Source organism: Falco cherrug, chromosome 7 (genome assembly GCF_023634085.1).
Source record: "Falco cherrug isolate bFalChe1 chromosome 7, bFalChe1.pri, whole genome shotgun sequence".
Lineage (NCBI taxonomy): Eukaryota > Metazoa > Chordata > Aves > Falconiformes > Falconidae > Falco > Falco cherrug.
Genome location: NC_073703.1, coordinates 5,292,181 through 5,310,275, shown reverse-complemented (window position 1 = coordinate 5,310,275; position 18,095 = coordinate 5,292,181). Strand labels below are relative to the sequence as shown.

General features: G+C 50.3%; 1 protein-coding gene across 1 annotated transcript in view; it reads left to right on the top strand.

Annotated features, from left to right (window-relative positions):
• The window catches only part of SMAD6 (SMAD family member 6), a 45,051-nt gene extending 27,903 nt beyond the window's left edge, over window positions 1-17,148 (top strand). The window contains exon 4 of the mRNA XM_055716588.1: window positions 16,249-17,148. Within this exon, the coding sequence (XP_055572563.1) occupies window positions 16,249-16,790 (542 nt within the window). The 3' untranslated portion in view covers window positions 16,791-17,148. The remainder of the gene's footprint in view (window positions 1-16,248) is intronic.
• The last annotated feature ends 947 nt before the right edge of the window (window positions 17,149-18,095 follow it).

The following is an 18,095-nucleotide window of genomic DNA, read 5'->3' as shown; positions in this document are numbered from 1 at the left end:
AGAGAAAAATCTCAGGACTTCTATCTCTTATGCCGCCCGCTACGCAGTAACTGTAAATCATTTTTTTTAAAAAAAAAGTGACACTGGAGTTACACTTAGTGCAGTGACTGGTTGCACATAACTACGCTCCGTTTTGGGGTGAGTGAAGGGGATCAGCTTAGTAATGATTTCCATAAGATTGTGACCTTAGGGCCCCTTGGGTCCAGCATTAGCATTAGAAATGTCCCTGTTTGTGTTCTTAAAACCGTCTAAGCGTGCTCCGCTGCGATGGCCTGCTGTGCTCTGATGGGGAGATTTATGCTTCCTAAGTACATTGTAAAAGTTTTATAAAGTAGCTTAAATATTTACACAATAAGCATTTAAGGGAACGGTTATGTTTCTAAGGGAGCTGCTGATCCTTTGGGCCCATCCCACCATGGACATGGGGGTTTTTTAACTGTCGGACCTCCAGGAATTTCTTTTTTTCACCTAACTGTTTTTAAGCAGACAAACAAATGGAAACTCATACACAGGAACCTATAAATAATGTTAATGACCTGGCTTGTATCCTCAAAAGCCAGGAAATTTAGGAATATGACAGTGAGCTGGCCCTTCGCTCACCGAAGGGTGGAAAGCATAGCTGGGAGGAGGTGGTGGCACAGGTCCTGGGGGTGACACGTGGCTCTCCCCAAACAGGGGGACATGATGGCCACAGCCACCAAGCCTGGGCAGGAGGCACCCTGCTGGAGGTGCGGCCATTGCATGTGCCGGATCTTGTCTCCATGCAGGGTTTGATCGGTGACTTGCAGCCTGGGGAGCTCCGCTGGGGGTTCAGGTGGTGCTGGTGCTGTGGTCTGTAGGTGGCTTGGTATGACACGGGTGGTCTTTATGTTGCTTGGTGATTGTCAAGGATGCATGAGCATCCCCAGTGCTTTCACCCTGCCCTTGAAATGACTTTGGTTGCCCAGTCCTGCCCCTCCACAGCATCCCGCTGGCTGCCAAGCTGGCTGGAGCTGTGCAGCTGGACATGACTTGGGAGCAAGTGCTGGTGGCCGGCAGGCGTTTGCCTGCTTTGCCTTGCACTTGCCCCAGGGCAACCACCTTTCTTTTGCTCCTAAATGTGATTTTGCAAGGCTCCAGCCATGCTGTGTCTCCGGCATGCCTACAAGGTGCCCGTGTAGCTTTTACTTCTTGCTTCATCCGGCACGAGGCTGCAGGAGTGCCTGTCCTTCAGCCTGGGGAGATGCTCAGTAAGACAGTGCAGCTGCTGGTGGTGAGGAGCTGGGCAGCCTTTGCCATCATGGACATGTTAAGGAAGATGCGAGGGTCTGCCCAGGGGTCCTTCGCTTGGTTTGCTTCAAGGAGAGCAGCCCAGACCCTTGGGGGCAGCCATTCCGCTTCATTTAGGGCCAGCACGGGATGGATGCCCCCTTGGATGGCAATAAATGAAGAGGCGGCGGAGGGGGGAGCAGCAGCGGGGTGGGTGCCTGCCCACTCTCCTCCCCACTGGTACCCACCACCCCTTCCTTCGTGCTTCCTCAGATGCACGGGGGTTTGGGTGGTGGTTTTTTTTCCTCCCGCTCGCACGACAAACGGATGTTTAGATCAGAAAGGAAATAGGAACACTGTTTTCTCGGCTCCTCATGAAGCAAACAGCCCTTCAAAATAACTCCGGTGTCGTGAGTGCCAGGAAAAATAGCGAAGCCAAAATGTTGTAAGCAAATAATTGGTCTTTTTGTTAAAAGTCTCTTCTTCAGCTCCGAGTTTGCATATTGGAACAGTTGTTTTTAGGTTTTGTTTTGAGGTTTTGCAATTATTTTCAAAGCAAACAGATTCAGTATGTGCCGGATGAGAGATTTTACTGATCCCAGAGTGCTGCTTCCAGGTGATTTCCCTGGGACAGCAGAGCTTTTGGGTGGGAAATTGTAAATACTGTAATTTTGAAGCAAGTATTTGGACCCCATGTGCCCAGTGCTGGGGGGGTCCACCCTGGAGGAGGTGGCCCCAGAGGATGGTGCCCTCTGGGATGTCCCCCCCAGCCAGGCAGTGCCTGTCCCTGTCCCCCATCCCCTGCAGGGACGACTCCTGCAGAGGCTTTTGGCCGGCGCGGTGGGAAGAGTCCAGCCTCCCCACGCAGCCCAGCCCAGCCCGCCTGAGTCACCCCCGAGCAGGAAGGGCGCTCGGCATGCTTGGAAAACGGGCTGGAAGGGCAGGCGATGCCCTGCCTGCTCCCTGCCTGCTCCCTGCCTGCTCCCTGCCTGCTCCCTGCCTGCCCCAGGTGATGCCGGCAGCAGCTGCTTCTCCAGGCAGAGGTTCGCTCTGGGGCTGGGGGTGGGTGACATTGCAGCCTGAGCGTGTGCGCATGGTGCCATGACCCCCCCGAAACGCTGGTCACAAAGGAGACCTCAAAAGCAGCTCCCTGTGGGAGAGCACCACTGTCCTGCTCGGTAGCAGGACACGTGTCCTGTCGCTTCGGGGACTTTGTTGGGATACCCAAGTGAGAAGCCCAGTTGCTGCCACCCAGCCCCCATGGGCACCTGCACAGGACCACGCTGCCCGCCCGGGCACTGGCCTCTGGCTGGCTCCTGGTCTTGTGCAGGGGAGCAGGATGTGTTTAAGATGTAGAAAGTGATGAAGTGTTGCCTGGACGGAGCTGTTTCTCAGACCTGCAGCCATCTAATCCCAGCTTTCGGCGGCTCAGACTGCAGGCAAAGGGCTGGCTCCGTGCTGGCTCCACGCTGGCTTGGAACCGCAGGCTGCAGACCCGCAGGGGTGTACCCGAGCCCACTTGGCTCCAGGGGCTCCACAGACATTGTCACCCGTAACCCCCACCACCGCATAGGCATCTGGGTGCTCCCGCGGTGGAAAATCCTGCATTTTGCAGAATTGGTGGGTTTGCTACCCTAGGATGCGGGGCTGAGAGTGGGTCCTGCTCCCTCTTCATCTGCCTGGGGAAGAGCTCGTTAGCGTAATGATTGCAGACACTGTGGTGCGCTGAGCAGGGGGAACAGGTACTTTTGTTTAAACTTTATTTTTTCGTTTGGAAATGCAGCCTCTTGCAGTCATACTGTCACTGTTAAAATAAGGTTTAAATTACAGGGCTGGCTGTGGCTTTTTCCCTTTCTTTCAGAGTTTTTGCCAACTTGCAATTTACTTAATGAAATCCTGCTATTTCGTTTAACAGGGATATTTTTTGCAGATGTTGATTTAACCCAGCTTTATAAAATATGTGAACTGTGCAGTTTCTTTCCTATTTTTAACAATTTAAGGATACTAGTGCAGGAACTTTACAGAGTTTATAACATTGATAGCGTTAGTTTATTTGTACCGTGCAAATACTGGGGTTGAACGGTGAGGCATCCCCATCATCCGCAGCCCCGACGGAAATAGTCCGAATTGTTGCAATAATGAGCAAAAGTTCTCCAGAGTGGGAACTTGTGTTGCTTGTTGGAGCTTTGTGGATGTATTTCTGCAAAATATCCGACCCTGATTTTACACTCAGTTATTCTTCAGGTTTTGTACAGGGGGGTTCTTTGCATCCATGTGGATATTTTATATATATGATACATACAGAGTGGAGAAGAGAAACGGGTCTGGTTTAGGCTTCTGACAGGCTGCCTTTTTAATGTATAATCCCAGGTGTATTTCCCCCCAATACACCTTTATTTTTTAAAAACAATTTCCCTTGAGGGGAGGGGAAGAATTTGCTCTTTCTCCTTCAGCGCTCAGCTGTGTGGAGGGTGTGCAGTGCTGAACTCGTTAGCCATAACGAAGTGTTCACATGTTCCCTTAATCTCCCTGCCCTTGATTTACAAAGAGCCCGACCCGATCTCCTTCCCCTTCCCCTCTCGATGGGAAGGTCGTTTACCTGGGTACTGAATTTGCAGAGTTTATAACTGCAGCCCGTGCGTTTCCCCCCAAAACATCTCGTGGAGGAGTTGCAACCTCGAACCCTGCATAGGCTGGGCCTGAAAAGGTTATTTTTAACTTTAAATTTCAGCTGCCCTCCAAGAAAGGTGAGAGCTTGTCCAAGAAAGGTGAGAGGGGTTTTAATCTGAACGAAGGACCCTTCCTGAGCTCCGCTCATACGCGCACAAATTATTTTAGCTGGGTTGTGTTGAAGGAGTGTTACTGGAAATCAGGAGACCTGGAGGTAACGCTGGCAGCGTCTCTGCCGTGTGCCTCTGGCTGTGTCCGTGCTATAACTTATTAATCCCTTTCTCTTTGAACATCCTGAGCAAAGCTGGAGTTTTGGGGTGTCTGGGATTCGTATTAGCGCAGCAGGACAGGATGTAGCCCATGGAGTTCTGTGTGTATTTTGGTATTTTCCTATTTCTTCCCCCTTTTTTTGAAAGAAACTGTGGTTTTTAGAAATGAAAACAAGTCCTCCTTGGCCAGGAAGGGTAATTAGCATGAGTCACCTCCACTCTCCATGGCAAATACAGTGTTAGGAATTCTGTCATCTGGGAGATGACTGTGAAGATGCTTTCAGAGGCCACACATTGCTGCCTCGCTGGGCTGCAGCGATGCTTGCGAACATTGTGGATTTCATGCAAATACATCCCCCACTTCACCCCGGCGCAAATCTTCTTACTGTTTATCTGCACTTTAATAGATTTACAGCACCATCGCAAAGAGTATAAAAACAAGGTGAGGCATGTTTGGTCTTTGGGGGTGATCTTAGCCCAGGCTAGCAGGAGTGCATCTGGGCTGCTAATTTGTGGATTTTACAGAAAAAAAAGGCCAGGAGACCCCTCCCAGTGCATCCACCGAGGCACCCCAATGGCACAAGGGTTATTCATGGCATTCACAGTGATGCAGGTCCTCCTGCAAAGCAGAAGCCACCAGCGCGGCATCCTTGCTGCTTTGACTGTGAATGTGAGGGACCAGCTATGGGGCTTAAATCCTGAAATGCTTAAGTCATTGTTTAGTCTTTGCTTTAAGTGGGAGTAAGAGCCCATGGATGCTGGCCACGAGTAGTTGTCAGTGGAACGAGCTCCTTGCTTGGAATAAGGGCTGGAATGGACTCAGAAAATGTTTACACGTAAATACATGAAGTAGCTATCAGAAAATCTGGCGTGTGGGTGCACACGCATGCACGCATCCCTCTGCACGTTCCTCCCAGCCCGGCTGTGGCTGTGCAGACGTGCGTGCGTGTGCGAGCAGCAGGGCAGGAGCCATCCCCGTACTCCCTTCCAGTGCCGCAGGACCCGAGCCCGGCCTCTGCCTCGCCGGCTGCCTGCCGCTGGGCTCTTCCCATGGCTGCTCACACCGCCTATGGACTCCATCCCCATCGCTTTTAAATTTTCCAAGAGATAAGAACCCTGAGACCTCCCCATACAGGTTTATCCTTTCAGCATGACCAAATTGGCTTGCACACCAGAGCGATTGTTTCCTTGCAAAGGCCATGCTGGCACCCAAAATCCTTTAATTCCCTCCGAAACTTTGGCAAATCCATCATGAGCGAGGACTTGAAGCAGCCACGGGAGGCATGACATGTGGTGGCAGCCGTGGAGCCGTGGCTCCCGTCTTGTGGTGCTTGCTCAGACAGCAGACAGCGAGGCTCGGGGAGGGCTTTATCAGGAGAAGGATCTTGGGCTTTGGCCACCGAGAACAAAGCCTGAATTTCCATTTCACTCTCAACCCTGCCTGCTTCCCATGTATGTGAGGGCACTGATACCGTGCTGGGAAAAAAAAGCATTTTTAAAGGGTGCTGGGGGAGAATTGTCAGGTGAGGGGGAGTATCAGCTGGAGCCCTTCTTGGGGGGCAGAGCATGGGTTGGGATGGGGGACCCACAGCTGGTCTGGATACTAGCAGGGATCTGGGACAAAAGCCTGAGCTTTTTGTTGTCCCAGAGGTCCCAGACTGGGGTCTCATGGCTGCCCAGCACCAGCCTCTGCACTCAGCCGGCCAGGGAGCAGCAGAGCAGCTCATTCCCAGCCCATACGGAGCAAAACATTTGGTGGGTACCTGCTCGTGGCCACCGGGGAGCCTCCCCAGCCCAGCACTCCTCCATCACAGCTGGTTTTCCATGTTGGTGATAGTTCCCTCAAGATTTTACAGTCCTTCATTTTTGCACTGGTATTGGCATCAAGTTGACAGACATTTGCCTCCAGCACCTTGGTCTTCTCCCGAAGGTGCTGCTTCAAGGAAATCAGGGTGGCCTTGGGTTTTTTCACCCTGCTCGATGCTTCTCACGTCATCTTCCTCAACTTTGAAACCCTGTGGTTTATTCTCAGGGGTAAATCCAATAGAGGTGCAATAGCAGAGTAAAGCTGACTTTGGTCTTGCTCCGGACAGAACAGCTCGGCATGGAGCGCAATTGCAGGTTCTCAAAATATGTCTGATGGGGGCATTTTATTGGGTATTGGCTTTGATTTTCCTCCCATGAAAGCATCTCCGCTCATTTTCTGGGTGGTAACAATATAAAAGTGCGGCAGAGCTGCCACAGTCGCAGCCTTTTCGTTTTCCATGTCCTGTGTGAGCTCTTAAGCCTGAAGTTTCCAGTTTTGCTGGTGTTTTGGGGAGTGGGTTTTGCATGACCAGTCAGGGACATCTGAAGGAGGCCTCATGTAGGGGAACCACCAAGCATTTGCCTTCTGGAAATGGCAAATTTTGGTTGTTATAGAAGGGAGCTGAGCTGTAATTTGGGGTTGGGGCTGTGCTGGGAGCAGTGTGGGTGGGTGCTGGTGTGCTGCCTGGCTGCCAGCCCTCTTTGTTTGGAGGAGCTCAGGGTTTCCTGAGCATTAACCTAACCACCAGAGGGAAGAAAAGGCTTGTTTTGTTTTGTTTTGTTTTGTTTTGTTTTGTTTTGTTTTGTTTTGTTTTGTTTAATCTGCTGCTTTTCTCTGGAGCAGGTGTCAGTGTCAGGCACCCTATGCTGGATTAGTGATCCTGCTGCCACCACGGATGCTCCAGTGCTCTTAGCAAACATGGCAGCGTGGGGAGGCTGAAGTGAAGCATCTTTAGGAGCATCTCTGCAGCCACCTTAGCAATGTCCTCACCAACTCGGCATCTGGCTTCCCAAAACAGCTCGGTCACCTCCGTGCCCCCTCCACCCTGGCAGAAACCCCATCATTTAGTGCCAGTGTGAACCAGGCAGGGGTTTGGTTCAGGTACAGCCCGAGCCTCGTGCCTCTGGACCGTCACCCTCCAGTAAGATGATTCCCAGGCTGAGCTGGGAGCCAAGCCCGGCACCCAACGTGCTCTGCCTGAGAGGCGTGATGGAGGCGGAAAGTGGTGTTATTCTTATTTCTCTTCAGAGGGACCTACTAATTAGTTTCTGCTTTTAAAATGCTTTGAAGTGCTCAGCCGAAACTTCTCTATGAGCAAAAACCATTATTATTCATTTATACCATTTTCCAGAGTCCCTGCTCCACCGCGGGATGTTCCAATTTGCTGCAGCTCTGGTCATTGAGCAGATTATTTCCCTCCCCAAGGGCATCAGTCAGGATTTCTAAGAGCACCTAAAATTGCACTGCAAGGCCAAAATGGGTTTGAAAGGCAGAGGAGAGCTCAGGAGGTCCCGCGGGATATAGGGCCAGCCCAACTTCTGCCCACCAGCCCAGCCCAAGTCGGATGCGGTTGGCGTAGCCGGGATTGCAGCAGGCGGCCCCTGGATTAATTAATAGCGAGTGCTGGCGCAGCTCCAGGTGGGAGCGGCGCTGGGAAGGGAGCTTTGGACATTGCGGCGGCGGCTAAAAGGGAATTCTGCCATCGGGTGATTTATGGGGTGATTTCTCTTGGATTCTCAGCGTTTTTCAGGCTCTGGGAGAAAAAAAAGAAAAAAAAAAAGGATTGCATATACAGTTGTTTGGAAGAGAAAAAAAAAGGGGTATTTCCCCCCATTTTTTTGTCCCAGTGTCCCCCACCCTCGCAGTCCTGCCTTGCGGAGGGCAGTTGGGGAATGAGCCTTCTCCCCTCCAAGGGTAGTCTGTGCCTTGCCCAGCTGGCAGGAGGCGGCAACCCCAACTAGATGGTACTCGGAAGATTTTCAGCGAAACTCCTGATTTTACAGAAAATGAACAGGGAGACATTCCCCCCGCCTCATCCCCTGTGTCTTTCACCAGCTCGTTCCTCTCCCCATTTTTGTGGCTGGCTGGGGTGCAGGGTGGGGGCACCCAGGGGCAGGCAGCGGGGACGCTGCGGATGCTCACGGAGGTGCCGCGCACGACCCGACCCTGGGATTTTGCTGGGCTTGGACTTACCCAGGGCTGGTTTCCAACAGGGGAGAAGTCTCAGCCAAATTCTGGCTGATGACAGGTCTGGTGCTTTCATAATTGGCAGCCAACATAGGTGATTACGTTTTGGGCTCCTTTTGAAGATGTATTTACATTGTTGTGTTAACTTTTACATGCCAGGTATAAAGCGGTTACATGCACAGCCCAGGAACTTTAAAGCGATGAATGTGCCTGTGAAAGCTGTGAGCAAGGGAAGCTGAGATTATATGGAGACTGTTCGACTCAAAAAAAAAAAAAAAAAAAAAAAAAATCACCTAAATCTCTGAAAACACTGGCCTTCAGAAGTAACACATAAAAATGTCAGTGAAAAATACCTGCGTTGGGCTTTTCCAGTTTTCTTACTTTCTAGGACTTTTCACCCTTGGCTGAAAAGACCTTTGTAAACCATGCAGGGGAGCTGGAAAAAAACCCTGCTGAAATACCTTAAAATCATGTTCTGGAGTACATATATTAATGGCCAGAGAAGGTACATTTAGAAACAACTCCTTGAATTTAACTTGAGAATAAGCTAACTGACGATGACTTACAAATTTCCGGGCAGAACTAAACGTGGCATGTGTTTTTCTTTGAAGGATATAAAAAAATTAGCATGAGCTGATGATTTTGCAGAGTGGTTTCTTTTATGCAGAGAAAATTGTTTTCATTCTAATTCTTGGCATTGGCTCCTGTCCTGTGTTGCTTTTGTTTCTTGGGCTGCCATGGAAATGTCCCCCTTTCTCCCCAGGCCTCTCCACGCACCTCTTCCACCGGCTCTGTTGCCTGTCAGACCCTTTTTTGAACTAATTTAATTAATTAACCCAGCACAAGTGTTCTTTTGAGTTAATCATCTACTGGGTTAACAAATTAAATTGGCTCACGGAGGAGGCTGGGGAGCACCAGAGCTCTGATCCAAGGTGGAGGCTGGAGGAGGAGGAGGAAGGTGGCTCCTCCACGGCGGGTGCGGCGGCAGTAAGGGCGCTTTTCGGCGGCCGGTGGCACTTGCTTTGGTGTTGGGTTTTGCCAGATGGGTGAGCTGAACTGCTCTTCACAGTTGCACAACAGCCACATCCAAACGTGAGGAACACACCAGAGCCATGCTGGGGTTGGAGGAGATGGGACCCCACCACAACAGTGTTGACGCCAGATTAATCGTAGTATGAAATCAGTGTCTTATTTTATAATTGGGGTATGAGGTGGGCTGAACCTTTATGTCTCAGCAGAGCAAAACAGAAGTCTGGGGGAGAGCTTGATGCTCTGCAGCATGGAGAAGGTCAGAGTCATGGAATGGTTTGGGTTGGAAGAGACCTTAAAGACCACCCAGTTCCACACCCCTCTGCCATGGGCAGGGACACCTTCCACCGGACCAGGATGCTCCAAGCCCTGTCCCGCCTGGCCTTGGGCACTGCCAGGGACGGGGCAGCCACAGCTGCTCTGGGCAGCCTGTGCCAGCGCCGTGCCCCCCTTACAGCAAAGAATTTCTTCCTAATATCTACCCTAAACCCATCCTCTTTTAGTTTAAAACCATCACCCCTGGTCCCGTTGCTACAGACCCTGCTAGGTCCGCACTAGGTCTAGGCTGCTGTCCCTGTGGCTGACCTCGGTCATCGGCTGGGGAGCTGGTGACAGTTGTTCAGGGCCTCTGTGAATCAGGGAGCAAGGGTTTCTTGGTGAGAGCTGGGACATGAAAGGATCCTCAGTTGATTCTGAGCCTTAAGGAAAAGTTTTGGGAAGAAGCTTAGGGGGCTGTCCAGCCCCCTGCTTGCACCCAGCTGCCATCTCCTTGCCCAGACCTGTTGTCCTGCCATAACAGACAGCTTCTTGCTTCATCGGCGAGACCTGGAAGTAATTGGAAAAGGGAACTAAACTGTCCTTGTCCTCGTCAGGGCTTTCCCTGACTTTTCACTGGGGGACAGCATGGAGACCCTCCTGCTGCCTTTGCTCTTCCAGTGTCTCCGGGGCCACCGAGGATGGCAACTCTGGTCCTGCCCAGCCTCCCGCGTTCAGCTGGTGGGCAGGGGACATTCCCTTAAATATATCTGGTGGATCCAACATCGGAGTGCTCCAGCAGGCTGGCCAAGCTGCTGGCCAAGCCACAGCTCACCAAGGGCTGCAGCTCCTTCGAGGGTGGGAAGGTGCCTCCAAAGTCCCACCCCACGGCTCCCGATGAGGAGGGGCAGACAGATGGTGGCCGCTTTGTGGCCCTGTATCCCCAGGGCATCTGCACGGGGGTGCCCTGTGTGTGGGGCAAGATCAGCTTCCCCCCCCCGGCCCGGGAGGGGCTGGTGCTGGGGTGGATGCTGTGGTGCTGGCTGCAGCGCGGGGGCTCTCAGGGGGGCCGCAGTGATGCATTCCAGCTGAAACTTGTAAGGCAGAGGTATTTTAAGTATATTGGCTTAACAAAAATGGTTGTGAGCTTTGCTGGGGCAGATTGACAATTAATTTTTTTTTTTTTTTCAGGGCCATAAAAATTCCATTTCTGCTGTGGAAAGTTTTAACCCCTTCCTTACCCTGGAGCTTGTTTCAAAGGGTATTAATGGGGGATTCTTTTAACCAGTTGCTCCCCAGTGAACTGTTAAAAATATTTTTGGGAAACATACGTGTTCTTTGTGCTGGGCCTTTTATCTGGACTTTGTTTACAGTGACCTGTGTATGGCTGTAACCATCCTGCTTCCACGCTCTGGCGTGTTGGGTAGTATAAGCATGCATCTGTGCTGTGGCAGAGGTGAGAAAAAAGTCTGAGCGTGTATCTAATAGAAGCTGAAGTGGGATAAAACTGGATGGAAAGATGGTGGCAGTTGAGAAAGGATGTAACTGAGCTCTGTGGCTAGAGAAGCCTCAAGCTGCCCCGTGGTGCAGGAGTATGGGAGGGTGGGACGTGAAACTGGGCTGTGAGCTGAGTTGTGGGGACACCTGAATATCTCACTTCATCTCTTCACGTGCCCAGATGTTCACTCGAGTCCTCGTCACATCTGGAGAGAGCAGTGATGTTTGGGTTTTACGTGCATGGTCTTCCCTGTGGGCGCCTCTTAAATGTGTTTTGAAAACCCATGAGTGTGGTTTGGGGTTAGGTGGGAAAGGTGGGGCTGGCATCACCCATTCCTCGTGGAATGCTTGGATAAACAACACAGTGCCACGTGTGACTGTTTCCTCAGGAGTCTGTGTGAAAATGGGAATATTCCTCAAAGCACTGCGGCAGACTTCCCTTCTCACCCCTGTTTCCCTACACAGCAAGGTCTTACTTGCAGCCAAATATCGTGGGGGCCATTTGACCTGCTGAGAAGAGGTTTGGTGGCTTTGGAAGAGCCCAAGCATGAATCAGAGATGTTTCATGAGTTCTGTGATCTGCCCATGTTTTCCATCCTGCTCTGAAGTGCAACATCAAGCAGTGGGACTGTGCAGCATTTTGTTTTGGAAAAAAAGCATCTTTCTTTTCCCTTTCAGTGCGCTGCTTTGAACTTCACTGGCATAAAATGCTGTCAAAGCACAAATAATAGAAAACCTCGAGTTATTTTCTTTACCTCCACACTCTGCAGGGAGCAAAAGCAGCAGTGCTGCTAACACTGTGAGGATTTACAGTATTTGCTCTTTGCATTTATTCCCGTACCCGGATTTCTTTTGCCTGAGCTGCGCATTAAGTTCTGGTTTTGATTCCCTGACTTGCTTCCTATCTTGTTTTTTTATCTTAAATTGTTTGAGTTTCCTTTTGGATGTGTCTGCTGCGAGGCATCGCTGCAGCGTAGGAAACGGCAACTCAGAGGAAGGAGTAAACAAGAGCCAGGGTTTCAGCCCATCCATCTGATCGATAAAGGTGGCTTTGATGGAGGAGATAGCCCTGACGCCAGCCTAAATGTAGCTGTTAGAAGTTGTAGCTGCCTGCAATGATAGTTGTTAAAAATGCATCGTATACCATCGAGGGAGGCACTGCAGGACTAAAATATTTTTCTTTCTTCAAAAAGGAAGCTAACAGGCCTGCCTCTGTTCCAGCAGAAAGGGGGTGGGTAGGAGGACAGAAAAAAGAAGTGGGTTTTCTTGTCTGTGCATAAAGGGCAGTGTGGAAAAAGAGGAGGAAAAAATTGAATATTTATTTAAAAGGCAGAGGACATGCTTTTCTGCCGGCCGCCCCTGCTGTCTGCTGAGTGGTAGTGGCTAATAGCTGGAGGCGAAACTAATACTTGGCAGGGGATAAGACACAGCGCAGGCCCCCTTGTATCAGGGGCTTGCTAAAGTGCTTGCTTTATGTCAGGGCTGCGAGAGGAGTTCATCTTTTCAGGATTTGGTTGAGCGCGCTGGGAGATAAAAAAGGCAAAGGACCCCAGCGTGGCATGGGGGGAGCGAGGCAGCTGGCAAGGGCGGCGCTGGATGGGGCTGGGGGGGAAGAGGGACCCTGCCGAAAGCCTTCTGGAGGGAGAGGCTCTTTGGGTGAGCCTTTTAACAGTCTCCGTTTGGGATGTTTTATTTGCCTGCACGCCACAGACAGGTTGCTTTGCGGCTGGTGCATGGCTTCTAAAGCCTTTCTTTCTAAAGCTCCATAGAAGGAGGGGTGGAGAGGAAACTTCAGCTGCTTGATGTGTAGTTACCTAAAACTCAAATGTCCTCACCCATTTGAAGGAGCACAGGACACCTCTGGGAGCACTTTGAGCTGGCAGAGCTGGCCCTGCCAGGCAGGAGCCGTGACAGAGAAGAGGAGCACGTTGGCGGGGGGTGTTTCACCCTGCGAGACGCGTGCATGTACGGGTAGACTGAAGCTCATGCCATAAATTGCATGGAAGTTATTTTAATAAGGCTGTTTCAGATGAGTGGAAGCAGGAGGTGTAAAAAAAAACTTCCCCTCTTCTCAGTGTGTGTGTAGATTGATGATTTTGCCAAAATATTTGCCAGTTCCTGGAAAGCAGAGATGGCATGGGGGTGGTGGCACCTACGGCGAGATGTTCGTGTAGAATAGACACTGGTTTCCTCCTGCTTTGCTTTCCCCCACTAGGTATGTTAATTTGCAATAAACCCTAGGAAACACCTATTTAAATATTTATTGTTGACTGTTCCCCTGATTAATTCAGCTGATGGGGAAACCTGAGTTTTGAAGTTATCCCATACTTAGTCTGTAAGGGAAATACGGGGGCTGAGTGGTAGTTTCTAAAAAATGTAATAACAAAACCAACTTACCTAATGGGCATGCAGGGCTTTGTGGAGGTCGGGAGGTTAAACAGATGCAGAGCTCAGTAATTGCTACCAGCCTCTGGGCCTGGCAGATGAAAAGCTCTGAGCTTGTCTCTAGCCCCCCAGCATCACTTGAGTGGGATGACAGCAAAATTCGGTGTTTGAGAGGAGTTCTGGAAAGGTGTTGGGAGTGTCTTGACTATATTTTGTCCCAAGGGAAAGATGACTGTGGGAACTGGATGCTGTGGAAGAGGCACCTGCAGACGAAGCTCAGTTACTCAGTGCCTCTTCCTTCTGCTGTCGTGTCATTTATGAACTACATCTTGTGTCACCTCTTAAAGAAAATCTGGAACTATTTGCTGTAGTGTATTTTAAAGAGCAGAACACACTCACAATCTGCATGGTGGTAGACCAAGAGGTGTTATCAGAGAAAGTCAGAAGGTTTTCATCCATGCCAAGCTCTTGATTTCAGGGGGTTGTACAGATGTAGCCAAGGATGGTCTTGCTTCAGTAACGTTCAGTTAGGTAAGACTGTTTGGGTCAGATCTGTGTTAATGCCATTAACATTGTTAACGTAATTTTTGCAACTGCTGCAGAAATACTGCAGAGACGTTCTGAAACCTTTTGTCAAATTTTATCAGTTTCTGTTCGTGGTGTAGATGTTAGTGCGTGCATCATATTGGCACTGGGCAGCTGTGGAGGGTTTCTAACCCAGAATTACATTTGAATCTTCTCTTCCTTCTTTAAAACTCCTTGTATCGTCTGGCTGGTGCTTTGCAAGGCATCATGAGGTACTTCAGGAAGGGTCAAGTCCAGTCATCAGTATTTAATGATGTGCTTGGGTACAACATATTCATCATGCACTTGCCGATGAAGTCATTACTATTTCAGAGCAAGTTGGGTTGTTCGTTTAACTCCTGGCGATCCGGATGCAGGATGGTCATTTGAAATGGCAAAAAAAGTACTGTTATTGGCCAAAGAGTAAGAATGGTGAAGAACTTTAGGTTTTGCTGATACTTGTTGGTAGCAGAGTATGGCATTAGGATGAGCTTACTACAGAGTGACTCTGGGTGGTTTCCTTCGAGGATGGCTCAGAAGCAAAGAGACACAAAGACCCATTGTTGCCACTGTGATGTGGTGCAGTGGCCCACGCCACCACAGGGGCTGTGGCTGGGGGACAGGACCTTGTCCCTGGGGAAGGAAACCCAGGTTTGCTTCACCTGGCTCTGGGATGCTGCCATTGCCCTCACCAAGAGTCTTCACCCATTTCCCTGCTGTGCAGAGCCACTAACTCTGACTCCAAGGGGAATATCTCACCCACTCGTGCTCAGCAGGGCTTTTCCCATGCCTTGGGTGGCCCAGGACATCTCCTCCAGTGTTAGTGGGCGCAAAGCTGTTGGCTCGCTCTTCCATAAAGGTTTGCCATAAATGCAGGGAAATGGTGTTGCTTTTCCCAGTGGGGTTGAAGTGTCTTGATTGCTGTGGGGTTTCCTTCCCGGTTGTGGATAAAATATGCATCAGTCTGAAAGGGGGCTGTTGGTGGCCATGCTGGGTCCTAAAAATAATGTAAACAGATGACGGGGGAGAAGGGGGCCAATCTGGCATTTCTGGGGTGGTTTAGACCTGTAGCAGGTGAAGGGGTCGGTGCAAGACGACGAGCATCACCCATGGCAAAGGGCATCCCGCTGCCTCCCCGTCTGCCTGATTACCCTCCCCCCCACAATCCCTCCATCTCCCTCCCCTTAAATTTGTATGGTTACAACTCAAGTTAAACTCTAACAAAGCCGCTTAATTCAAAGATTGTTAATGGGGAGGAGAGCTCGTTCCCCTCCGGGGTAATTTGAGCCTGAAAAGAAAGGGGGCTGCGGGGCTGCGCTTGAAATCCGGTGCGTCAATAGGGTCTCTGAAGCAAAATAATGGCATCACCTCGCGTGCGAGTTAATCGGACATGATGGCACGAAGGCAGAGGGGTCAGCAGGCCGCGGGCGCGTGATATATTGTCAGGGAGCTTAATGCCAGGCACGGAGCGAGGCTGACTTGATGGAGAGCTCCTGGCCTGAGATTTCAGGGTGGATTTCTTTTAACTGGTGTGGTAGGAGCAGGAATGATGTTCAGCAAGAGGTTTGTTTCCCCTCTTCGGGGCTTTTTTAGGGCTGAGAGTTTCCATCTTCCTTCTGGAGGCATCATAAATCAAGCAGCTTTCTGGCAGTCTGCGTCCCTCCTGTCTTTCCTGAATGTAATTCCTAGAAAGAAGAGACATTTCTCATTGTCCTGGAGTGAGTTCCAGTGGCTTTGTAGGAGAACGTGTATAGTTCATAGCAGCTACTCCCCCTTGGCATGAAACGCTTCCTCAGATTTCATGTTCCCCATGGGAACATCGGCATCACTGTCAAAGAATAATCCATGGCAGAGAGAACTGTCGGGTCAGTCATCCAGGCACTCCGTGGACATCCCTGCGTTCCAGCTCAACACAGGTTGGCCTTCGGCAGTGGGGTGCAGCACCGCGGCGGAGCTTGGGGACCTGCCGCGCTGCAGGGTGGCTGAGCTGCAGCGGTGCAGTATCCATGCTGGCTCCTGGTGGCAGAAACCCACAGGGTCCCAGCTGCTGGGTGCAGGGCTGAACATTGAATTAGAGAAGAGAAACAGGCATCGAGCTTCATGGGAGCTGGCGGGTGGCCCGTTGGGTCACTAACCTTTGCTTGAGCCTTCTTTCTTGGTGGCGTTTGACATAACTGAGGACGGGCTTTGGGTGGGACACAAGTTTTGGGTTGAACCAAGTTAATTTCCCACATAAGCAAAGCCAGCGGGTGGGGAGAGCCGTTAGCTTACCCTCCATCCCTGTCTTTTCCCAGGCGATCACAGCAAACCCTGACTCTTCCCTGCTTTTCCCCACAGATGCCAGTACGTCGCCCGATGCCGTGAAGAGGAGCCATTGGTGCAACGTGGCCTACTGGGAGCACCGGACACGCGTCGGCCGCCTCTACACAGTGTACGAACAGTCTGTCAGTATATTTTATGACCTACCTCAAGGAAACGGCTTCTGCCTCGGACAGCTAAACCTGGAAAACAGGAGCGAGACTGTGAGAAGGACTCGAAGTAAAATCGGCTATGGGATCTTACTTAGCAAAGAACCGGACGGTGTGTGGGCTTACAACCGCAGTGAGCATCCCATCTTCGTCAACTCCCCGACACTGGACATCCCCAACTGTAGGACTCTGATAGTGCGCAAGGTGATGCCGGGCTATTCCATCAAGGTGTTTGACTACGAGAAGTCCTGCCTCTTGCAGCACACGGCCGATCTGGATTACGCGGACGGGCCCTACGACCCGAACAGCGTGCGGATTAGCTTTGCCAAAGGCTGGGGGCCGTGTTACTCGAGACAGTTTATCACGTCGTGTCCTTGTTGGCTGGAGATTTTACTCAGTAACAATCGATAACGGTCAGCCTCTGACGTAAGGAAAAAAAAAAAAGACACAGACTATCCCAAATATCATCTACCTAGATTTAATATAAAGTTTTATATATTATATGAAAATATATATTATACTTGTAATTATGGAGTCATTTTTACAATGTAATTATTTATGTATGGTGCAATGTGTATATGGACAAAAAACAGAAAATGCACTTTGGCTTATATAATTCTTTCAATACAGATTTTTTTAAAAAAGAAAAATTATACAGCAAAAATAGGAGAAAGCCCTAATTTTGATGTATGGTTTTTTGAAATATTATTAATACCCAGACAAAAAGCTAATACCAGTCACTCATTGATAATAAAGTATTCACATTATAGGGGGGGGGTTTAATTGTCTTTTTGTTTCCCCCCCTCCCCGACTGAAGTCTGCAGCAGTATCTGCTTGAGCACTCTTCAGTCAGGGGGTATTTCCAGAGGGGTGACCACTGTCTCCCATCTCAGCCAGGACCCTTAGAAAAGCAGCGAATGAGTTGCTGGAAGGCTGCAGCTGTCTCCAAGAGGGTAAATGAGGACAGTTTGGGAGCCGGGGAGCAAGCGGAGAAGGTGAGAGGAAAATCTCCCCTCGCTGTTCTTGCTCAGGGTTCTCTGGTCTCTCTGATGACCCAAACATGATGGAGACATCCTGAAGGTGAGCGTGCATGTTCATATTTGTGCAAATTGATGGTTGTCATTGCAAATCAATGGGTACCGGTGCTGGTAGAAAGAGCAGAACAGACCGTGGCCCTAAAAGCTGCCCAGTAGGACCAGTTTGCATTATCGACCTCGCACAGGGGTTGGCTGTGAGTCCGGTATCTCCTGGACGTGTTTGTTGGTTGAGAAACAAATGGTGGTTTTGGACAACTCGCAGTTGGGCGGATCCTCAGTTGGAGACACTGTAGCATGGCCCGAGTTTTGGGAACCTCTCCAGTAATTTGAAATCAGGCGGCGGTGAGCTGGGTGAGGTCTGTGCAGCTTTGTCCTGTAGATCTCCCAGTCTGTCGTCTGGGCAATAAACTGATACGGGGTTGCTTGGGAAGAACATGTTTGCTCTGAGGAGCAGTTGCAGCCAGAAGAAGTCCTGGTGAAATGAGCTTGACTTGGCTGATTTACTTTCTCTGGAAATCCTGGATAAAATCAGGCATTTTGCTGACTTCTGCATGAGCTTGGCTGCTGTCAGCGCTCTAGCACCCATGCGCTTGCATGGGCAGGTTGGACATTGCCTGGCTTTGTTTGGTTAGTAAAGTTATTTATTGCCAGTGCCTAGTGTTGCCAAGTCTTAAGAGTT